The 18,463-nt window shown below is 53.9% G+C and overlaps 7 protein-coding genes across 7 annotated transcripts; 4 read left to right on the top strand and 3 right to left on the bottom strand.

Moving 5' to 3' along the window:
* Positions 1 to 137: 137 nt before the first annotated feature.
* On the top strand, positions 138 to 717 carry B0T26DRAFT_637574 (uncharacterized protein; the record flags this gene model as incomplete). The annotated part of the gene is made up of 3 exons (XM_060436942.1): positions 138 to 289; positions 446 to 532; positions 633 to 717. 3 exons carry the CDS (start codon positions 138 to 140, stop codon positions 715 to 717), a joined length of 324 nt encoding a protein of 107 aa, XP_060300765.1.
* A 495-nt stretch (positions 718 to 1,212) lies between these two features.
* Positions 1,213 to 3,063, bottom strand: B0T26DRAFT_696037 (P-loop containing nucleoside triphosphate hydrolase protein). The gene is made up of 5 exons (XM_060441330.1): positions 2,816 to 3,063; positions 2,733 to 2,761; positions 2,642 to 2,656; positions 2,045 to 2,558; positions 1,213 to 1,990 (listed from the first exon to the last, which is right to left on the bottom strand). Exons 1-5 carry the CDS (start codon positions 2,842 to 2,844, stop codon positions 1,405 to 1,407), a joined length of 1,173 nt encoding a protein of 390 aa, XP_060300764.1. The 5' UTR covers positions 2,845 to 3,063; the 3' UTR covers positions 1,213 to 1,404.
* A 296-nt stretch (positions 3,064 to 3,359) lies between these two features.
* On the top strand, positions 3,360 to 4,845 carry B0T26DRAFT_638023 (uncharacterized protein; the record flags this gene model as incomplete). Its single annotated transcript, XM_060436985.1, has 6 exons — positions 3,360 to 3,580; positions 3,635 to 3,793; positions 3,855 to 4,073; positions 4,130 to 4,196; positions 4,251 to 4,312; positions 4,368 to 4,845. 6 exons carry the CDS (start codon positions 3,360 to 3,362, stop codon positions 4,843 to 4,845), a joined length of 1,206 nt encoding a protein of 401 aa, XP_060300763.1.
* Positions 4,846 to 4,971: 126 nt separating this feature from the next.
* On the bottom strand, positions 4,972 to 6,174 carry B0T26DRAFT_638976 (uncharacterized protein; the record flags this gene model as incomplete). Its single annotated transcript, XM_060437096.1, has 2 exons — positions 4,972 to 5,816; positions 6,018 to 6,174. The coding sequence occupies 2 exons, from the start codon at positions 6,172 to 6,174 to the stop codon at positions 4,972 to 4,974; spliced, it is 1,002 nt and encodes a 333-aa protein (XP_060300762.1).
* A 242-nt stretch (positions 6,175 to 6,416) lies between these two features.
* B0T26DRAFT_148972 (spindle pole body formation-associated protein-domain-containing protein) lies at positions 6,417 to 9,114 on the bottom strand. Its single transcript, XM_060433453.1, has 2 exons — positions 8,895 to 9,114; positions 6,417 to 8,815 (listed from the first exon to the last, which is right to left on the bottom strand). The coding sequence occupies exons 1-2, from the start codon at positions 8,950 to 8,952 to the stop codon at positions 6,657 to 6,659; spliced, it is 2,217 nt and encodes a 738-aa protein (XP_060300761.1). The 5' UTR covers positions 8,953 to 9,114; the 3' UTR covers positions 6,417 to 6,656.
* Positions 9,115 to 9,664: 550 nt separating this feature from the next.
* Positions 9,665 to 14,830, top strand: B0T26DRAFT_638819 (anticodon binding domain of tRNAs-domain-containing protein; the record flags this gene model as incomplete). The annotated part of the gene is made up of 6 exons (XM_060437080.1): positions 9,665 to 9,871; positions 9,948 to 12,092; positions 12,166 to 12,501; positions 12,557 to 13,556; positions 13,617 to 14,050; positions 14,102 to 14,830. The coding sequence occupies 6 exons, from the start codon at positions 9,665 to 9,667 to the stop codon at positions 14,828 to 14,830; spliced, it is 4,851 nt and encodes a 1,616-aa protein (XP_060300760.1).
* A 1,903-nt stretch (positions 14,831 to 16,733) lies between these two features.
* On the top strand, positions 16,734 to 17,559 carry B0T26DRAFT_748195 (ubiquitin-conjugating enzyme/RWD-like protein; the record flags this gene model as incomplete). The annotated part of the gene is made up of 2 exons (XM_060444939.1): positions 16,734 to 16,823; positions 16,924 to 17,559. The coding sequence occupies 2 exons, from the start codon at positions 16,734 to 16,736 to the stop codon at positions 17,557 to 17,559; spliced, it is 726 nt and encodes a 241-aa protein (XP_060300759.1).
* Positions 17,560 to 18,463: the final 904 nt, after the last annotated feature.

The following is an 18,463-nucleotide window of genomic DNA, read 5'->3' as shown; positions in this document are numbered from 1 at the left end:
ATACCCGCCTCTCTTGCTTTTTACCTTTTTGCTTGACGATTGCTTTGCATCATCGGTCCTCCAGCCGCCATCATCATATCGCTACCTACGAGAAAAAGGAGAAAAGAAAAGACAGACAAACAAACATCAACGCAAACATGTCTTCCAACGTCCTCGCAGCCAAAGATGTCAACACGTCGATACCAGCAGCAAACTTCAGCCCTGACTTTGACGGCGCAATCTCCAAGCCGGACGTTAAGAGCATGGAGTACCACCGACAGGTCCTCCAGTCCAGGATGGAGCAGGACGAGTGCGTTCTACGCCCTCCCCTACTCTCAAGTCTGCTGTTTCTTCCGAGGCTGTACATACACAGGGCGGAAGATGGAGAGAGAAAAAGAAAGAGAAAGAGGAAGAGGGAAAGATGCAAAAGAATCAAGCCGTGCTGACATTCCGCTTCCGCCCACAGGACCAAGCAATACATTTCGCCGTCAGACAACATCATGAGCCCTTGCACGGCCAAGCTGAGCGCGCTCCGTAACAAGCAGGTCGGAAAGTAAGACTTTAATCTCTCTCTTGCTGCCCTTGGCACCTGCAACAAGAAATCCTTTCTTTTTCGTAAACATCACATAAGGTCCTAACAATCCTTCTTTCAGAGTCAAGCCCAAGTCGCTGTTCGCCCAGGCGTCGTCTAAGAAACTTGCGAGCGACAGCATCATCATCGGCTCCAAGCAGGCCTAGTTTCCGTACTCTCTGCTGCCTTCCCAGGTCTAGAGATCTCCCACGCCAGGCCTGAAGTCCTGGTGGGACGCACGAGAGGAGGGAGGAAGACCAAAGAAGACATGAAGAAGCAGAGGGTTTTGCGTGGACGCTTTTAATGGGACCCGTCGTCACACGTCCCTCCCGCCTTGTCGCCCGTCATTATTTTCGGCAATAGCGCTGTGGAAGCGGCCAGGCTGCCCTACCAGACTAGTCGTCTGACTGTCTGAGAGAATTCTCCAGGTCTGTCGTCGGAGTGGGACGTGTCATGCTATGGACTCATCACAACAGTATGTTACGGCCCGGCTCGGCGGTATGCCAATTTTGCATTGATAGGAGGTTGTTTGTTGTTTTTTGGTGGGTAGAGGGAAAGTTTGGTCTACCTGGAGATTTGAGCACGGGGCGTTTTTTTCTTTTGTTTTCTCTCATTCTTTTGGAGGTTTGTGTTATTTTTTTTTTCGCGTTACGGGGATATATGGTTGGCAGGGGAAAATGCCGAGGGTAACGACTGACACGATGACACACATACACACATACACACATACACAGAGAGAGAGACACCGACACAGGATTCATGGCACAATAAAGTCATTGGTTCTCTTCCCAGCAGAAACAGACTTAGCGAAGACGTGATAACGGCTCCAGGCTGCATTGGCTTGTTGCTACACGTTAAGCTCTCCAAGCACTGACTATGCTTACTACGTCCTCATCCGCCACGGGATGGGACAGTCCCACTCGCTGCGGAATGTGCCTCGCGCTGGCGCCCCAGACGAGGGCATATTTGAATGTGTCTTTGATGGACCTGTGGATGCGATCGCATACGTCCTCGATTGTGCTGTTGCTCCTCACAATCAAAGCCTCGCTGAAGTCGGGCACTACGCTTTTCCTCTTGGTGTAAACGCGTATGAGATTCAGTTCCTTCCAGCACCGGTCCACCACATCCTGGATACCTAGGTCGAGTTCACAGCTCATGACCACGGTCTGGGGCTCTCGCGCCAGTTTGTCCAAAAAGTCGAGCGAGACGCTGTCGATCTTGTTATAGACATAGAGGCACTTGATGTACTTACGGTGGTCCTTCATGATGACGTCGATGAATTCGTCGACGGTAGCGTTCTCGTCGCGGACCAAAACCTCGCAGTTGAGTATCTTGTAGTCCCTCAAGATGTTGTAGATCATCTTCTCGTCCAAGTTCTTTGGCGGTGACTGGAATGTAATCTTCATCCCGCCCGCCTTCTTCGGCTTTAAATAGATGTTTCTACAACCGTCAGTTCAGTGTATCCACTGGGATATGTCCGGATTGGAAACTTACGGCGGCTCGCAATTGAGTCGGATTCCCACGGCTTCCAGTTCGGCTTCAAGCAGGGCTCTCTGCTCGGCTCTCTTGGTTGCGTCCAAGACCATGAGAATGAGATCGCTTGTCTTGGCGGCTGAGATGACCTGGCGCCCTCTCCCCTTGCCTTCAGAGGCACCCTCGATAATTCCGGGCAAGTCGAGGAGTTGGATCTCTGCGCCTCCATACTCTAGAACGCCGGGAATTGCCGTAAGAGTAGTGAAGGAATACGCTGCGACTACTGACTTGGTCTTGGTCACCTTGGAAAGGAACGTCGACTTGCCCACTGACGGGAATCCGACGAGTGATATTCGCGCATCACCGCTTTTGGTCACGTCGAAACCCGCACCCCCTCCGCCTCCAGCTCCTGGACCCGGCTCAAGCAGTTGGGCACGGAGTCGCGCAAGCTTTCTTGACGCGCAGTTAGCGAGCCCAAACCCAGGTCGTGGATCGCGGTGCCTCACGTACCCCTTTAGAAGACCCAGATGATATTCTTGGCGCGAGAGCTGTCAGTAAATGATTCCCGCCGCTTATTAAGATGGCCGCCGACAGGAATAAGGAAAAAGCCAAGCATACCAGTTGCCTTGTTTTCTATGAGTCGAATCAGTCAACATCTGCATCAATACCACCTTGGTCGCGACTGTTGGTTGATATAGCAAAAACGCACTTTGGGTCCTCCTCATCTCCTCCTCAATCCTACACGCGGTTAGTCCAGTTTCATCACCAACCAAAAAGTGCCGATATGCTCACTCCTTGATTTTCTCTGTGATGTTCACCATGATGACGGTTTAGGTGAGGTTAGGAACCGCCGTCTGTGGTCTCTCGGGAAATGACAATTGCAAGTAGTCGCTGTCTACGTGTTTAGACGACAACTCTCAAAGGCCTGGCAGTATAGGAGGGACTTGATGTTTCTAGGCCAAGATGTTGATGGTGGGCCAGTGAAATAAATAAATGTCACTCGCAACTCCAGACGTGGGCCGAGTTGTCTTGAGTTGCACCGTGCCTGGACAATTCAAGCGGCAACCCCACGTTATGATGGCGGCAGAATTTCAAATAGCCTTAGAGGGGCGAGCCAGCCATTCACCGCCTTCTAAAAGAGGCTTGGCGTCTCCATTTCTGCTGTGGAGCTGCAGGCAATACAGTGCCAAGCCGACTGTCCTGTGCTTCAACACCATCATCCCCAGCTTTCCTTTCGAGACTCCCATCTTGCCGCGTTTACGACTCCGGCACGTCGAGCGTCGCGAAATTTACGCGTCATTTACCGAGAAGAAAGCGGCGCAGAACCAGATTCATCATGGCGGAAGTCGAAGTCGATACACGACTAGAGACTTTTGTTCTCGCAGCCGACGAGGCGCAAAATCTCGCCCTCACTACGATTAGCAATGAAGTTGCAGCAGCGCCTGCAGAGAAGAAGGTGAAGAAGATTATCCGGCGGAAGAAGCGCCCAGCACGGCCCCAGATCGATCCGGCATTGATCAAGTCGGAGCCGCCACCGCAGACGGGTACCATCTTCAAGTAAGCTTGGGTCCGCTGTCCCGAACTGCGAAGCAAGGCGACTAATATGAGTAGCATCTGGTTCAACAAATGGTCGGGCGGCGATCGCGAGGACAAATACCTGAGCCAGACGCATGCCAAAGGGAGATGCAACATTGCTCAGGACACTGGATACACGCGAGCCGACACAGTTTCCGGGTCGTACTTCTGCCTCTTCTTTGCTCGCGGAATATGGTACGCCGTCTCAGCAAGTCCCAGAGTGCCGCTTCTGATACTGACAACCTCTTTCCTGCAGCCCCAAGGGACAAGACTGCGAATACCTACACCGGCTCCCTACCATACACGACCACTTTAGCCCAAATGTTGACTGCTTTGGGCGAGACAAGTTTTCGGATTACCGTGACGATATGGGCGGGACAGGAAGCTTTAGTCGCACGAACCGCACGATATACATTGGGAGAATCCATGTCTCTGACGATATCGAGGAGGTGGTTGCGCGGCACTTTGCGGAGTGGTAAGCCATGACATCCCAAGTCTATCTAAGGAAACGGCTGCTGACAGCTCTTTTAGGGGCCAAATAGAGAGAACAAGAGTTCTCAATACACGCGGCGTGGCTTTCGTCACCTACTCGAACGAGGTAAGTGGTTTTGGAGCTCAGCCAGTTATTGATTTTTGTCTAACTCGTGAATAGGCGAATGCTCAGTTTGCAAAGGAAGCAATGGCCCACCAGAGCCTCGACCATGAAGAGATCTTGTGAGTCTAGATTCATACTTAAAGCCTTGTTGCGTCCTATACTAACGGCTTGAAGAAACGTTCGCTGGGCAACTGCCGACCCCAACCCAATGGCCCAGAAGCGCGAAGCAAGGCGCATCGAGGAGCAGGCGGCTGAGGCGATCCGGCGGGCGCTGCCAGCAGAGTATGTTGCCGAAATCGAAGGCAAGGATCCAGAAGCGCGGAAGAGGCGGAAAATTGAAAGCAGCTACGGACTCGACGGGTATGAGGCGCCAGACGAGGTGCATTTCGCTCGCGGAAGGAACGCCGTCAACCCAAGAGGGCGGGAGGGATACGAACTCGAACATGAGCAGCGTATGTTGATTGAAGCCGCCGACGCTGTCGAGGCCCAAGAAGTAGCCCAGAGCCAGGCGCCGGCGGAGCCCGAGAAAGGTAGCATTCTTTCAAGCAGTACACTAGCAATGCTGCAGTCAACTAGGGTCACGGTTGCTTCAAAACCAAAGCCAGTGGCTCCATCAGGGCCATTGGTGGCCTACGATAGCGACAGCGATTAGTGGCTAAGGCAGAGTGGTGGTAGCTGGGGAGTTCAACTAAGGAGCTCTAGATGCTGTTCGCGCACTCTATAACACAATGATACCAAAAGACATAGAGAGGCGATGAAATGGCAAGATAAAAAGGATTCAGCTATTGAATATTCTAGAGTACAAGACCTCGTGCCTCCCAAACCAGAGGTCCATGACGGGCACACGCTGGCCGGCCATCTCGACGGGCGTGTCCCACTCGCGCTCGATCATGGCGGCGATGAGCCCCTGCACCGTCCCGCCGGCTAGCGTCTTCTGCGCCTGGTACGGCCCGAACATGCCCGCGCGCACCGCCGCCGACACCAGCGCCTTGATGTGGCCCAGCATGAACACGTAGGCCGTCTGCTCCAGGCTCAGCCCGACGAGCTGGCAAATCGCCCCGAACAGAGGCGCCAGGTGCGCCGACACGGGTGGCGGCAGGTCTGTCCCTAAAGAAGACGAGCTTGACGACGACGACGACGACGACTTGAGCAGCGCCACAAACGGCTTCAGCGCCTCGGCCGCGCCCGCCGCCGGCGCCGTCCCCACAAACGACCGCTCCCAGATGGACAGCAGCGCCCGCCCCTGCGCCACCGACGCCCGCCGCCCCACCGTGCACACGATGGCCGCGTCGAGCGCGTCGTCGAGCGCCGCTAGCCGCGCCAGCCGGGGACTACTGCCAGACACAAAGGCAAAGCTAGAGGCGTCCCGATGCGCGGCCAGCACAAACGGCAGCGTCGTCGACGCGTACGACGATACTGACACGGGCAGGAACGCTGCGAATGACCCATTGCTGCTGTTGCTGTTTCTGGGTAGGGGTGCCAGGAATGCTTTGCTGTGCGCGAGGTACGACTCCAGCCCGCTGCTGAAGGCGAACGAGCCTAGCGGGAGCGCCGAGTCGGCCAGAAGCAGCAGGAAGTGCGTTGCGCTGCTGCTGGTGTTGGGGATGGGTGGTGGTGGGGATTCTATTCGAGTGCGGCTAGTTAGCCTTTGGGGTGAGTTCGTTTACTCTTTTGTGAGGGAAGTTGTTGAGATGCATGGTAATGAATATGAATATGGGAATAAGTATGAGAATGAGAATAGAAATTAGAGTGAGAATGAGTGTGAGGATGAAGATGAGGTCTGAACCGTCGACTCACTGATGGCTTGCTGGTTTGGACCAGCACTCCCCGCAGCGACACGAGCAGCGGGGGGATTGGCGGTACTGTCAATGGTTGTCGGCCTGGCCAGCTTCGCCTTGGCCGCCGCCAGACGACGCTCTAGGTCGGCAATCTCGCCTACTATTTCATCGTTGCTCCCGTCCGCGGTGGGCTGAGAGTCCATCATCACCGTTTCTTCATTGCTCGACTTTGCAAATACTGATGCTGTACGGATTATTTATGGATGGAACTCAACACCACACCGCGCACCACCCGCATTGGCGATAGACATGTGGGGCAAATCTGCGCAGCAACTTATCGTTACAGGTTGTTTTGGCCAAATAGAAACATGGTCCAATTGCGTCCCACCCTCTGAACTACTCCCGCAAAATGTCTCCTCGATCGTGCACACCCCTTCTCAACCAAGGCATGTACAATACCTAGCCCAATAAACCATATAACCCTAGACTATTCCGTATCAATTCCTGGTACCCGTATAACTCCCCACGACCATGCATGCAAAAACAAAAATAAACGCATACCCTCAAAGGGGCACTGGCATTATGCGACAACGAAACTCCAGGTAGAGAAAAAACTAAAAACCCCGTGCTCAAAGATGAGTCCCCCCCTCCCAGTCCCTCTCGACCTGCATCTGCCTGATCTCGCTCAATAGGGGTTCATATTCTCCTTGTTGCGGTCGGGCAGGTTCGAGCGCTCCGCCTTCTTGCGCTGGAGGCGGGCGATGGCGGCTGCCCGGCGGTCGGCGGGGAGCGTGGCCCTCGACGCGTTCATGCTCCACACAGCACTGCTGTGCATGTCGGGTCCGCCGAGGCGAGCAAAGTTGTCCTGGACAAGGTCGATGTGGGGCTGCTCGCTGTCGAGCAGCTCCGACGGCGGCGGCAGCTTCTTCCTGAGCGATTCAACCGGAGCTGCGGCTGGTGCCACCGCCGGCTGGGTTGGTCTAGTGCGTCTTTCCCCAGCGCCGGGAACGCTGTCGCTGCCTGCCGCTGCTCCCTTTGCTCGTAGATTCGTTGCCGACGAGGATGACACCCGCGACGACCGCTCTGTCCGGCTGGGGCGCAACGATTTCTCTTTTTCCTCTCGAGACTTGGTAGCGGCCGCACTCTGCTGCACCCCCTGTCCGCTCGAGGCCGAGCTACGGCTGTCTTGGAGATTTCCGCGGTCGGTGAGGACGCTTGACGGGTTCTTGGACATCTCTGCCTCAATCTTCTCCCGGAATGCGCGGGACGAGATAAGCGCCTCGTCTTCGTGAGTCGAGCGCCCCCGGGTTTCTATCCTCTTTCTTGCCTTCGTTTGGTAATTCCCGGCAGCAGCCGATTTTGCGGGAACGAGTAGGCCTCTCTGGATGCTCACTTGCCGAAGGTCGTGGAGCTCCTTCAGGAGTTGGGTGCTCTCTTCTTCTGCCGTCTCCAGGAATTTGAGTGCCGTCTCCGGGTCCGGAGCCAGGACGTCTTCGCTGCCCGCTTTGAGCTTTGCTTCCAGGTTCTTTGCCCTAGTTGTCCACCTCGATTCTGCCCGCTCCCTTCTTAGAGACCCAGTCTCGGCCTGGAGTTCGGATATCTTTTCGTTCTTTCTCTGTAAAACCCGTTGGGCTTCGACGTAGCGGGCTTTGGCGTCGTCCTTTATCTTTTCGTAGAGGGCTTTGGACTCTTCTACCTTTTTTTCTAGATCCTGGATCCTTGAGGCACTCTTTTCTAGGTCTCCGGAAAGCCTCTTGTTTTCGTCGGCAAGTTTTGAGGCGTGCTGCTCAGCGAACCTGAGCTCCGACCTCAGCCGGTCTCGCTCTTCCTTAGTCTTCTCTAGCTCCTTTGCCTGTGCCCTTGCCCGTCTTAGCTCCCGCTGCGTCTCGAGAAGTGTCTTTTGTGTCCTTGGCGATGCGATTCGCCGTTGGCGGGGGCCCTTGTCGTCGACCTCATCGTCCTCATCCTGCAGCAGAAACTCGAGCTCTTCAACTTGGTGTTTGTACTCTAGAGCGAGTGCCGTTTGTTTTTCTAGCTCGCTCGCTAGACTCGGGTCGTAACTAGCTCCGTCTTTCTTGGCCCTCAATCGGACTTGACGGCCCATTTCCGCAACCTCTTTCTCCAGCAGCCTCAGCTTCTCCTGCTCCTCCTTGAGCTTCTCGTTCAGGTCAATAGCTTCGGCGTCCTTCTTCTTCGCGTAAGACTTTGCGAGCTCCTTGTACTTGACAAGTTTCTCCATCTCAGCCTTTGCGTCGGCATGGTAGCTTTCGAAATACGACTTCCAATATTTGCCTGAGCGCGAGTGGGGTTCGTTCAAGTCAACGGTGACATCTAGTTCGTAGTCAGACTCGTCGTCGACCTCTTCCCACCCGTCGTCGGTTTCCTTCACTGTCGCGGCTGCTGTGTCACGAGCATCAGTCGCCGCCTCCTTGGGCTTGCTGTTCCTTGACCTTTCCATGGCTTGCGTCAATCGCGTCTTTGGTCTGTCGGACTTGTCGCCAATCCACGGACTTGGGAACTTTCCTGGGCAGTCGTCTGGCAGGCCAGTGGCGCTCGTCAAGCCTTGTGCGGCAGCACCCGCTTTGACGTCATGGCCGAAAGAGACGCGTTTTCGACGCGCCGTGGCGGTGCCAGGCGTGAGGAGAATCCCGGCAGGCTTCACTGGCGACTTGTCTCCGACGGAATTTTGATTGAGGTTTGGCTGCGCGTCTTGGTCGGTTACTGTGACGCGAGGCTTGGCCGGCTTGCTGTGCCGTGGCGCGGGAGTGCCGAACAAGGCCGTCTTCAGTGCGCGCACAGCAAAAACAGGCCCTGGTGTGTCTGGCTGCTCGATCTGGGTATCATCTAAGGGCGCAGTGGTTCAGTATCTTATCCAAGGTAGGTAGGCAGGCAGGGAAGCACAAAAAAGAGTGTGTGCCCATACCGGCTCCGGGAGCATCTCGCGCACTCTCCGTGTTGCGCTTCAGCGCCCAGCTGATCATCGTGGCCTTTTCTCGCTCTCTTTTTGCACGAAATTGCCTAGACGTAGGAGAGTTTCATGAATTGGCTGGTAAAACGCGTGTCGGGCTGCGTAGTTACAAAAGAACGCGTTTGGTAGGTTCCCCTTCGTAATGTTTTAGTGCAAAATCCGGGATTGGTTGTTGTTTACTTGCCTGAACAGGACTGCATTGCTAGTGCGGGTCGCAGTGGACCTTTAGAGGCTGCAAGGCGTGAGCCAGCTGAAGTGGAGTTGCCCGGCTAGCCTTGCCTATTTGCCCCACACTTAACCCCCGCATCCTCACCTGCTTTCAGCCCCATTCACGCTAAAAAGTCGAGCAGAACCTACCCCACCATAATTGAGCGCCTATCTCCAATCCGCCTCCGAGTCACTCTCATCTCAACACTGATTGACATCCACCTTGTCGGAGCTCTTTTCGAGTTTCGCTAACGGCCGTCTCCATATCACCTGCCTGCTTCATCCTTACCGTCACCTACCAACACAAACAACAACACCACCACCATACAATGGGCTCGTCTCACTAAAGTCTCGCAGCCAATTTTATTTGGCTGTGCAGTCTTTCGTTTTGGATCAATCAACTCATGGTCCACTGATCCTATTCAGCGCGAGAGATCCTTTGTCACTTTCTCATTTCGAGACATTGACGGTAGGCAGCCCAGCAAACACCCATCATCGCATTTCTTTCTCGCCTCGACATGGCTGGGAAGGCAGCTGCCGGCCAGAAGAAGCCCCCGCAGCCCCCCAAGAAGAATGCAGGAAGCAACTTTCCCGGCCCTGCAACTGCGGGGCAGCCTGGGAACAAGACGCACTACCAGGTCACGCAGGAGGATGAGGTCATGGTGTTGAAGGCCATCTATGGAGAAGACTTTATTGAGCACAACACGACCCATGGCGCGTGGAAGGTAGGATCTCGTTGTCTCACTGTCGAGGCGGTCAGGGCGCCTTCGTCTCACCCACAGCTTACTGACCTGTCCGAAGAAACCTGAGCCGGCATTTGACATAAGAGTGCGGGCCCTGTCTGACCAGGATCTTGCTGTCACTCTTTCCTTTGTCCTGGTGGCGACATATCCAAAGTCGCCGCCTCTTTTGACTGTCAAGAACGAGAGTGGGCTGCGGGAATCAACAAGGTTTAAGATCCAGACGTTTGTGGACACAAAGCCCAAAATCTTTGCCAAGGATGAAGAGGAAATGGTCGACCGGATTGTCGAAGGTGTCCGTGATATCCTGGAAGAAGCCGCCATCAAGAAGGCCAAAGGTCTCGAGATTCCCTCCCTGGAGGAAGAACGAGCCGCCCATGCGGCAGAAATGGGCAGGCTGGCCCACCAGGAGAAGGAGCTTGAAGAACGCAAGAAGCTCGAGGAGTCCAAGGAGGAGGAGAGAGTCCTGGGCGACATGCTCCAGGAAGAACTCAAACGCCAGAAGACTAAGGCCAAGGAGTCGAGGAAGAAGAACAGGTCTCGGCAACTTTCGCCGGGCCGTGCGGCCGAAGATCCCCGGGACACGGACGAAGCCGTCGTGTTTGACCAACCCTGCAAGCTTACCGATGGATCTGGAAATGCCTTGTATTTCCAGACCGTTATTGGCAAGGTACTCTTCAGGGAAGGTCCAGTGACGGCAGTATACAAGGTCAAGCCCGTGCTATCAGCGAGGGTGGTTCGGCCCAGCCTTGCTCTGAAGCAGGTAGAGCTGAAATCCCAAGGAAAAGACTCGGTTCAATTCAAGAAACAGTTGCAGTCCTTGGAGGCGCAACTCGAGTCGCTGAAAAAGCTCCACCACCAGAACCTTCTTCAGTTACTTGATTTCAGAATCGACCGCTCCATTAGCGAGTCTTCGCCGACCGTCTGGACTGTCAGCATTCTCGGCCCTCTTGCCGGCAGGGGCCCACTCGATGAGCTTCTTGAACTGGCTGGTCATATCGATGTCAGCAAGGCTAGAATATGGACTGCGAATCTCCTCGAAGGCCTAGGCTATCTGCATAACAATGGCCTTGTTCACCAGGATATCCACCCCGGAAATATTCTCCTCTGCAGAGAGCCGGCAGGGGATATAGTCCCGAAAATTGCCGACTCGGGATACCAGAGGGAACTGCACAACATTTGCGCCCAAGCACCTCTCTTGGCTTCGACAAGGGCAGCAAAATCGGCGTACTGGTTTCCTCCCGAGATAGCCGGCGTATCAAAGCCACAATATACCCAAAAGACGGATGTCTGGGAGTTCGGTATAGTCTTTTTGCAGATGATTTTTGGTCTCGACGTCCCGGAGAAGTACCACTCTCCAGCTTCGTTGATGGAATCTCTATATCTGTCTCCTCAACTGGAAGAGCTTGTGACAAAGTTCTTCAAATCGGACCCCAAGAAGCGGCCTCGGGCCTTTGAGTTGAGCTCGAGCGAATTCCTGGCGACCAATGCCCCGATTCTAGCCGACGACGAGTCTGCAGCCATGTCGGGGTCGTTGACCTTGTCTCAGTCTCACCAGCGGAGAACACGCCACGACTCTACAAACCGAGGTGTAATCTCTAGATACGTAGAAGACTATTGGGAAGAAGCTCGTATTGGAAAAGGAGGGTTTGGCGAGGTGGTTAAAGCTCGGAAGATTATTGACGGAAGACTTTATGCCATCAAAAAGATCACCCAGAAGTCCAAAGAGACGCTGTCCGAAACATTAAAAGAGGTTCGGCTGCTCTCACAGATGAACCATGCGTCCGTTGTTCGATACTTCAATACCTGGTATGAGTCGTTTGCCGACTCTTCAGACGCTGAAGGCGACACCTCCACTGAAGGAGGAAACACTGAGGATTCGCGAGATACTGTTACCCCTGATATCGACGTGCAGTTCGGTGCAGACAGTAAAGACAGCAACACGGAACCTTCTGTGGATAGCAACACCGGAGGCTTGGATTTCATGTCGTCGAGTGGCCATCCATATGTTGAGGAATCCGACGATGAAGATGAATCGGACGCTCAAGAAGAAGCCGAGTTTTCTGCTTCTGACGATGATACCGCATCAACCTCCGACGAAAGACCAAAAGATCAGCTTGCTGTTCCGCCCAGGCGTGTCAGAAGAGGCAGTACTCGCCCTTTTAGAACAATATTGTACATTTCCATGGAGTATTGCGAGAAACGGGTAGGTTTCTTTAGCCCTACAATGTTTAGATTGCCTTGTGAACTCAACTTGCCTGACAAAAAAAATCCCTTAGACCCTGCGAGATCTCATATCTCGCCACCTCTGCAGGGAACCCCAAGAGGTTTGGCGATTGTTTCGTCAGATACTTGAAGGCCTAGTTCACATCCACGGCCTCAACATCGTGCATCGGGACCTCAAGCCCGAGAATATCTTCATTAGCGCTACCTCTGACGGTGTCGAGAATGTTAAGATTGGTGACTTTGGGCTCGCAACAACCGAGCAGCTGACAGCAGATAGAATTCCAGCTACCATGGACTCGGGCGACTTGACTCGAAGCATCGGCACGGCCGTTTACGTTGCTCCAGAAGTGAGGACTGGAGGAAGCGGTGGATATACGGCCAAAGTCGACGTAGGTGATTTGTCTACATCTTCTGCTTTTGCCACCATCTGACTCCACGTAATAGATGTACTCCCTGGGTGTCATCTTTTTTGAAATGTCATATCAGCCTATGCTTGGAATGCAGCGCGCATTAGTACTCGAGCAAGTACGGCGCTCTCTGCCAACTCTCCCGTCCGACTTCAAGTCCATCGACAAGAACCACGTGGAGATTCTTCTCTCACTCCTTAACCACAATCCAAAGGAACGGCCCTCAAGTCAAGAACTGTTGAAGAGTGGGAAGTTGCCTGTTCAGATGGAGAGCGAGGTAATACGACGTGCAATCGACGGACTGGCGGACCCGGACTCTCCCTACTTCAAGAAGATGCTTTCCACTTTATTTTCCCGGCCCGTCGAGCAAGCAAAGGACTACGCCTGGGATATGTCTTCTTCTGCGCCGAGCAATTCGGACCTCATGAGGCAATATATTGTAAAAGACACGCTAATCTCGATTTTCCGACGACACGGTGCTATCGAAGCCCCAGCGGCCGCTCTTTACCCCCGGTCAACCAATTACGGCCAGAATGCTGTGCGGTTGCTTGATCAGAGTGGCACAGTACTCCAATTGCCGTACGATCTGATGATGGGCCACGCTCGCTCCTTGGCAAGACTGACGAATGGCCCCGTACCGCAACGCTCATACTCCTTTGGGAACGTATTCAGAGAACGCCATGGTGGCGGGCAGCCTGACGTCTACGTAGAGGTCGACTTCGATATTGTCACTACCGACGCCTTAGATCTTGCCTTGAAGGAGGCTGAAGTGATCAAGGTGGTGGACGAAATCGTCTCGGCATTTCCCACGACATCTTCAACTCCGATGAGTTTTCATCTAGGGCACTCGGATCTCCTGGACTTGATCTTTGAGCATTGCGGAATCCACCCAAGTGCCAGACGTCGAGCTGCGGACACCCTCAGTAAACTCAATATTCGCAGCTTCGGCTGGACAAAAGTCCGCGGTGAGCTCAGATCTCAGGCCATTGGAATTTCAGCCACTAGCATTGATGAGCTGCAGAGGTTTGATTTCCGAGGTGAGCAATATGCCTTTTGAGCACCAGGATACTCAGAACTGGGCCACTGACCTTTCATAGACTCTCCGAGCAAGGCCATCTCAAGAGTGAAGAGTCTGTTCGAGGGAAGCGAGGGTGACTTGTCTCAGAAGGCATCCTCTGTACTGGCTCACCTCAAGGAAGTATATGAGTACACGAAGAGATTCGGCGTCTCAAAAAAGATATATATAAGCCCCTTGCACAGCCTGAACGAGAATTTCTTCCGTGGAGGGGTACTTTTCGCTTGCCTCTACGATAATAAGGTTATGGACATTTTTGCGGCTGGTGGCCGCTACGACAGCCTGATCAAAGAGCATCGTCTGAAGACTGGCGTTCGCTTCGAAGAGAGACATGCGGTCGGCTTTAGCATGAACTGGGAAAAGCAGCTGGCGAAGCAAATACCAAAATCTGCTGGCAAGGCATTCCTCAAGAGAGCCGCCGAGGAAGAGGGCCACGGAATATTCAGCGCAAAACGGGTAAGCTTCCGGGACACTCTGGGGACTATTTCCGCCTACTAACCTTCCCAGTGCGATATTTTAGTTGCAAGTTTTGACCCATCCGTCCTGCGGTCTTCGGGTATAGAGCTCGTCCAGACTCTGTGGGCACACGGCATAAGCGCCGAACTTGCCAGAGATTCTCGCTCGCCCGATGATCTCCTTTCTAGCTACCGAGACGAATCTTATAGCTGGATTATCATCATAAAACAGGATAACATGCTAAAGATCAAGACCGTGGGACGGAAGGACGCTCAGGATGCCGACATCGCCGCCAAGGAATTGCTCAGCTGGCTAAAGGTCGAGATCCGCGAGCGCGACGCCCGATCCGTGGTCAAGTTGCGGAGCGGCGCAAATGTGCCAGTAACGGAGTCAACCCACGGGTTGGATGGCGGGACTGGGCAGGATGTGCATATTCTTGTTGCCCAGACCAAGAGCAAAAAGTTCAATCGCCATGCAGTGGTCGAGCAAGCCCAAGCCAGCGCTTCGCGACTGGCGCAAAGCTTCCTTGAGGGCCCCGTTGCGGCCATTGAGACATCTGACAATGTCGTTGAGATGATAAACACCACGAGCCTGTCTGACACGGAGAGCTGGAAGAAAGTAGAGCAGTCGGTCGGCACGGTCGAGAGGAATTACGTGAGGGAGATACACGACATGCTGGAAGCATGGCGATGGGAGTGGGAGGCCAAAAAGGGGCCCGGTCATGCATTTGTCTACAACTTCCGGACGGGCAAGTGTATATACTACGATCTAGGGGCCTAGGTGCACGGAGTTGCTTCCCGCGGCGGCGATGTTGGTGTCAAGGTCGGGCCAGGTTTGGCTGGCCATATATATTCCAGGTCATCGGGATCCGGAATGAGCTGTTAAGAGTATGAATGAATGTAGGCATGTAAGGTAGTCTGATGACAGCACACGACGAACACGGGGATTTCGTCCGCTCAGGCGTTGCATTTAGCAAGGTTAATACCCCATTTCCATTTCATCTGAATAAAACCTGGATCACTCAGATAAAGCTAGGCGTGGATAGCTGTTTCAGACATAGGGGGAAAGGAAGAGGAGATGCGACGGAGCTTTACAAAGCGGCAATCTCATCATTGCGCCTTACCTGTAGTGCACTGGTGATGCAATTATGGCGATATGTCTCGACGTGGCGGCCGAGCTCCAAGACATATTCTAGAACCCGACAAAGGATTTGGTGATTACCAAGGGAGGTAGTTGCAGGTCCGGACCATTTCGCCACAAAATTGAACAAGCTACCTTGGTAACCTGGAAGGCGGTCTGCACGTCAGCTGCTCTCGATGCGCTGCACCTGGAAAATGAAATAAAATAGCAGCTGCATCCTCACATGCAGATTATTACGCCACCTCAGGTGTCGAGGGGGGAATGGAACGGCCGTGGGCTTGGGCATCGGATCAAGCGCTCACAGCTGGTCGGGGGATGGGGTGAAAGAGAATGATTAGAAATTCAGGCCTCCCGAGTAAGGATGTGTAAGAATTCAGACCGGGACATTAAATGTGCCTTGGGCAGATAGCGAGTGAATCCATGTGAGTAGACGTGTTCAAGATATCAAAGTCGGGTTGTTACAGAGCAATGTAGGCGCAGTTTCCGGGTTGATGGGACAGTCAAATTGAAGCAATGGCGATGGATATGGATGCGGCATCGATACGCCGTATTCCGTGCGTGCCTCGGAACTGAAAGTCCATGGCGGCGCTGCCCAGTCTAGGCTACGGTTGCGTTGCTTGCCTTGTCCCTCGTCCGCTAATCCGGCCGATTGAACGAGACCTTAGATTGCTTGCTCAGGCCTGCCGTCCGGGCCATTCGAAGATCGGAAGCGGGTTGTGGCGAGAAAGGGACTGGTTGACCAAGCTCACATGGACACCGCAGTTGCCATAATGGTGGCGGCATCGGCATCGAATCACAGGGGTTCCCCGGCCCCTGTCAGCTCACTCGGGCGGGCCCCCTCCCTAGAGGGAGGGGGCTCTCCCAGAGGGGTACTCGAGACGGCTCGTCAGGTTGCGAAAGCTCTCGTGCCTTTCGCCTAGCCACTGCTGCACCTACATGACTTGTCTAACTTACTTCTCCATGCGCAGTGTATGCTCTCGCAAAACGATATCCCGGAAAATAGGTATTGTACCTTGAATATATACAGGAAAACCTCGGCGCCTCGCCTCGCTGCCCGGCCACTTATCTCCTCTCTTGGCCGAAGAATCCGGCTTATCAAACCCAAAAGAATAGCCACACCCAGACCAACAGAACTGGCCGCTCTGCCTGACGTGCGCAGCCTCGTTCACGGCCCGGGCTTATTTCCCACCATTCTCCGATCGTCCTAGGCGTGCATGCCCCCCCCTGCCAACCTTCTACCTAACCTAACCTGCCACCACCACCCCCAAGCCTCCTTCCTTCTTGCTCAGCGCCTCAGCACCGCAGCCAAACTCCGAAACGTGGTGAACGGGCCTGGCCTTTTCCCGTCCCTCAAAAGTCCAACTGCGCCGCTCCCGTCCTTTCCTACTTGGCCCAGTGACGCTGCGTCGCACCCTCTCCTCTGCCGCCATCTTGGATTCTCCACGCAACCCAGGGAGCTCCTCTACACCCGATTTCTAGCCTACCTAACACGCCCCTTCACGAACACCACCACACGTTACCTCGTCTCGAGTTTACTGTCACAATGTCGAGGACGGGGGGCGCAGGTGCGAAACAGCGGCTCATGAGTGAGATGAGGAACTTGAGAAACGAGAAATGGATACACTTTGAAGACGTAATGCTCACCACCTTTCAGCCAAGTAGCAGCCTTTTCCTCGGTGGTTGCCCTCATATGGCTGTTTGCTAACCTATCGTTCTTGGTCTGCTGGTCGTAGGACGAATCAGGGAACCTGTTGAAGTGGCGGTTTGCTTTGATGGTTATCAACTCAGACAGCGCGTTCAACGGCGGCTATTTCAAGGCCGAGATGGTTTTTACCGACGACTACCCCTTCAGTCCGCCAAAGTTTCGCTTCCTAATTCCAATTACACACCCCAACATCTACCCCGACGGGCAGCTCTGTATCTCGATTCTACACAAGCCCGGAGAGGACCTTATGTCGGGGGAAGCAGCGAGCGAGCGTTGGTCCCCCCTGCAAGGCGCCGAGAGCGTGCTCCGGTCGGTGCTCCTATTGCTGGACGACCCAGAGATCAGCTCGCCCGCCAATGTTGACGCAGGCGTCATGTACCGCGACCGCCGGAGCGATTACAACGACCGGGCGCGAGCTACGGTCGAGAAATCCAAGAAGGACATCCCCGAGGGCTTCGAGATGCCGCGGAGTTTTGAGCCCGCACCGCCGATCAAGGCCGAGAATGACGACGACTTTTGGGCCGAAAGCGACGAGGAGCTCGACTTTGGTGGCAGCGACACGGGTGACGAGGACGAAGACCAGGACATGAGAGATTTTGAGGACGAGGGAGATGAGGAAGAACACGACGGGAGCGAGGAAGAAGATGGGGAAGATGACCCATAATGGACCTGGCAGCGGCACTGACCACGGGATGTGGTAGCAACGCCTTCGATCTATAAGCGTCGCTCGCCCTTTTTTCTTATTATTCTTACCATTATTATCATGCATAGCGTTGGTAGCGGCAGTTGTGGCAGGGCGTTACGCAGACCGCTATTCCCAAGGACGGCAGGAATCTGCGTTGTGTTTATACGTTTGCCCCCAGATCCTTTCTCCCACCAACACGGGTTCTGATGAGAGCGAATACGCGGCCAGACAGTGGATCGTATGTAAATTTGGCGAGCGGTGCGATAATATAGCGTTCCACAGGCAGAGTTATCAGTTTGATAGATAGTTTCTCTTGTTGAAGTATTAGACGACCTCCTCCTCCTCAATCTATTTATTCTCACCGGCTAACCCACTGTATCCACATGAGACGGCCACGTCTAGGTTAATGTTCTTCCGTTTGCGCTCGTGTAGAGAGCATGAAAGTTCACCTTAAAGATAGAAGCTAGAAACTTTCATAAACCAAGTCAACATTTTTAAACCAACCTTTAACTGTTTTGTAAATTCGGTATGTACCAAGTTTACGCATATACATCCATGGCAGTCTGTGGCAGATCTCACATCTCCGTAAAACGCCTATGCTAAAATTTATGAGATTTCCTCCGTAGGCGGAAGGTTGGGCAAGGGTTGGGATCAAAGAGTTCGCGGGGTAACATCTTTAAGGTACGTAGTACCTCTTTAGCCCGTTTCTTAGTTGGTGCAAACCTTGCCCGCTCCGCTGTTTTTCTTAGCCATTACGCTGGGTGGCGCGTGCACCTTCAAGGGTTAAGGCGGCGCCAAGAGCCAAACGGGCTTTCACATTCATTACATCGTGCTCGGGGCGGTAGGAACTAAAAGAAACCCGCAGCTCTCCATCATCGCTTCC

The sequence above is a fragment of the Lasiosphaeria miniovina genome (assembly GCF_030549165.1).
Source record: "Lasiosphaeria miniovina strain SMH2392-1A chromosome Unknown B0T26scaffold_2, whole genome shotgun sequence".
NCBI lineage: Eukaryota > Fungi > Ascomycota > Sordariomycetes > Sordariales > Lasiosphaeriaceae > Lasiosphaeria > Lasiosphaeria miniovina.
This window is presented reverse-complemented; position numbering and strand designations above follow the sequence as displayed.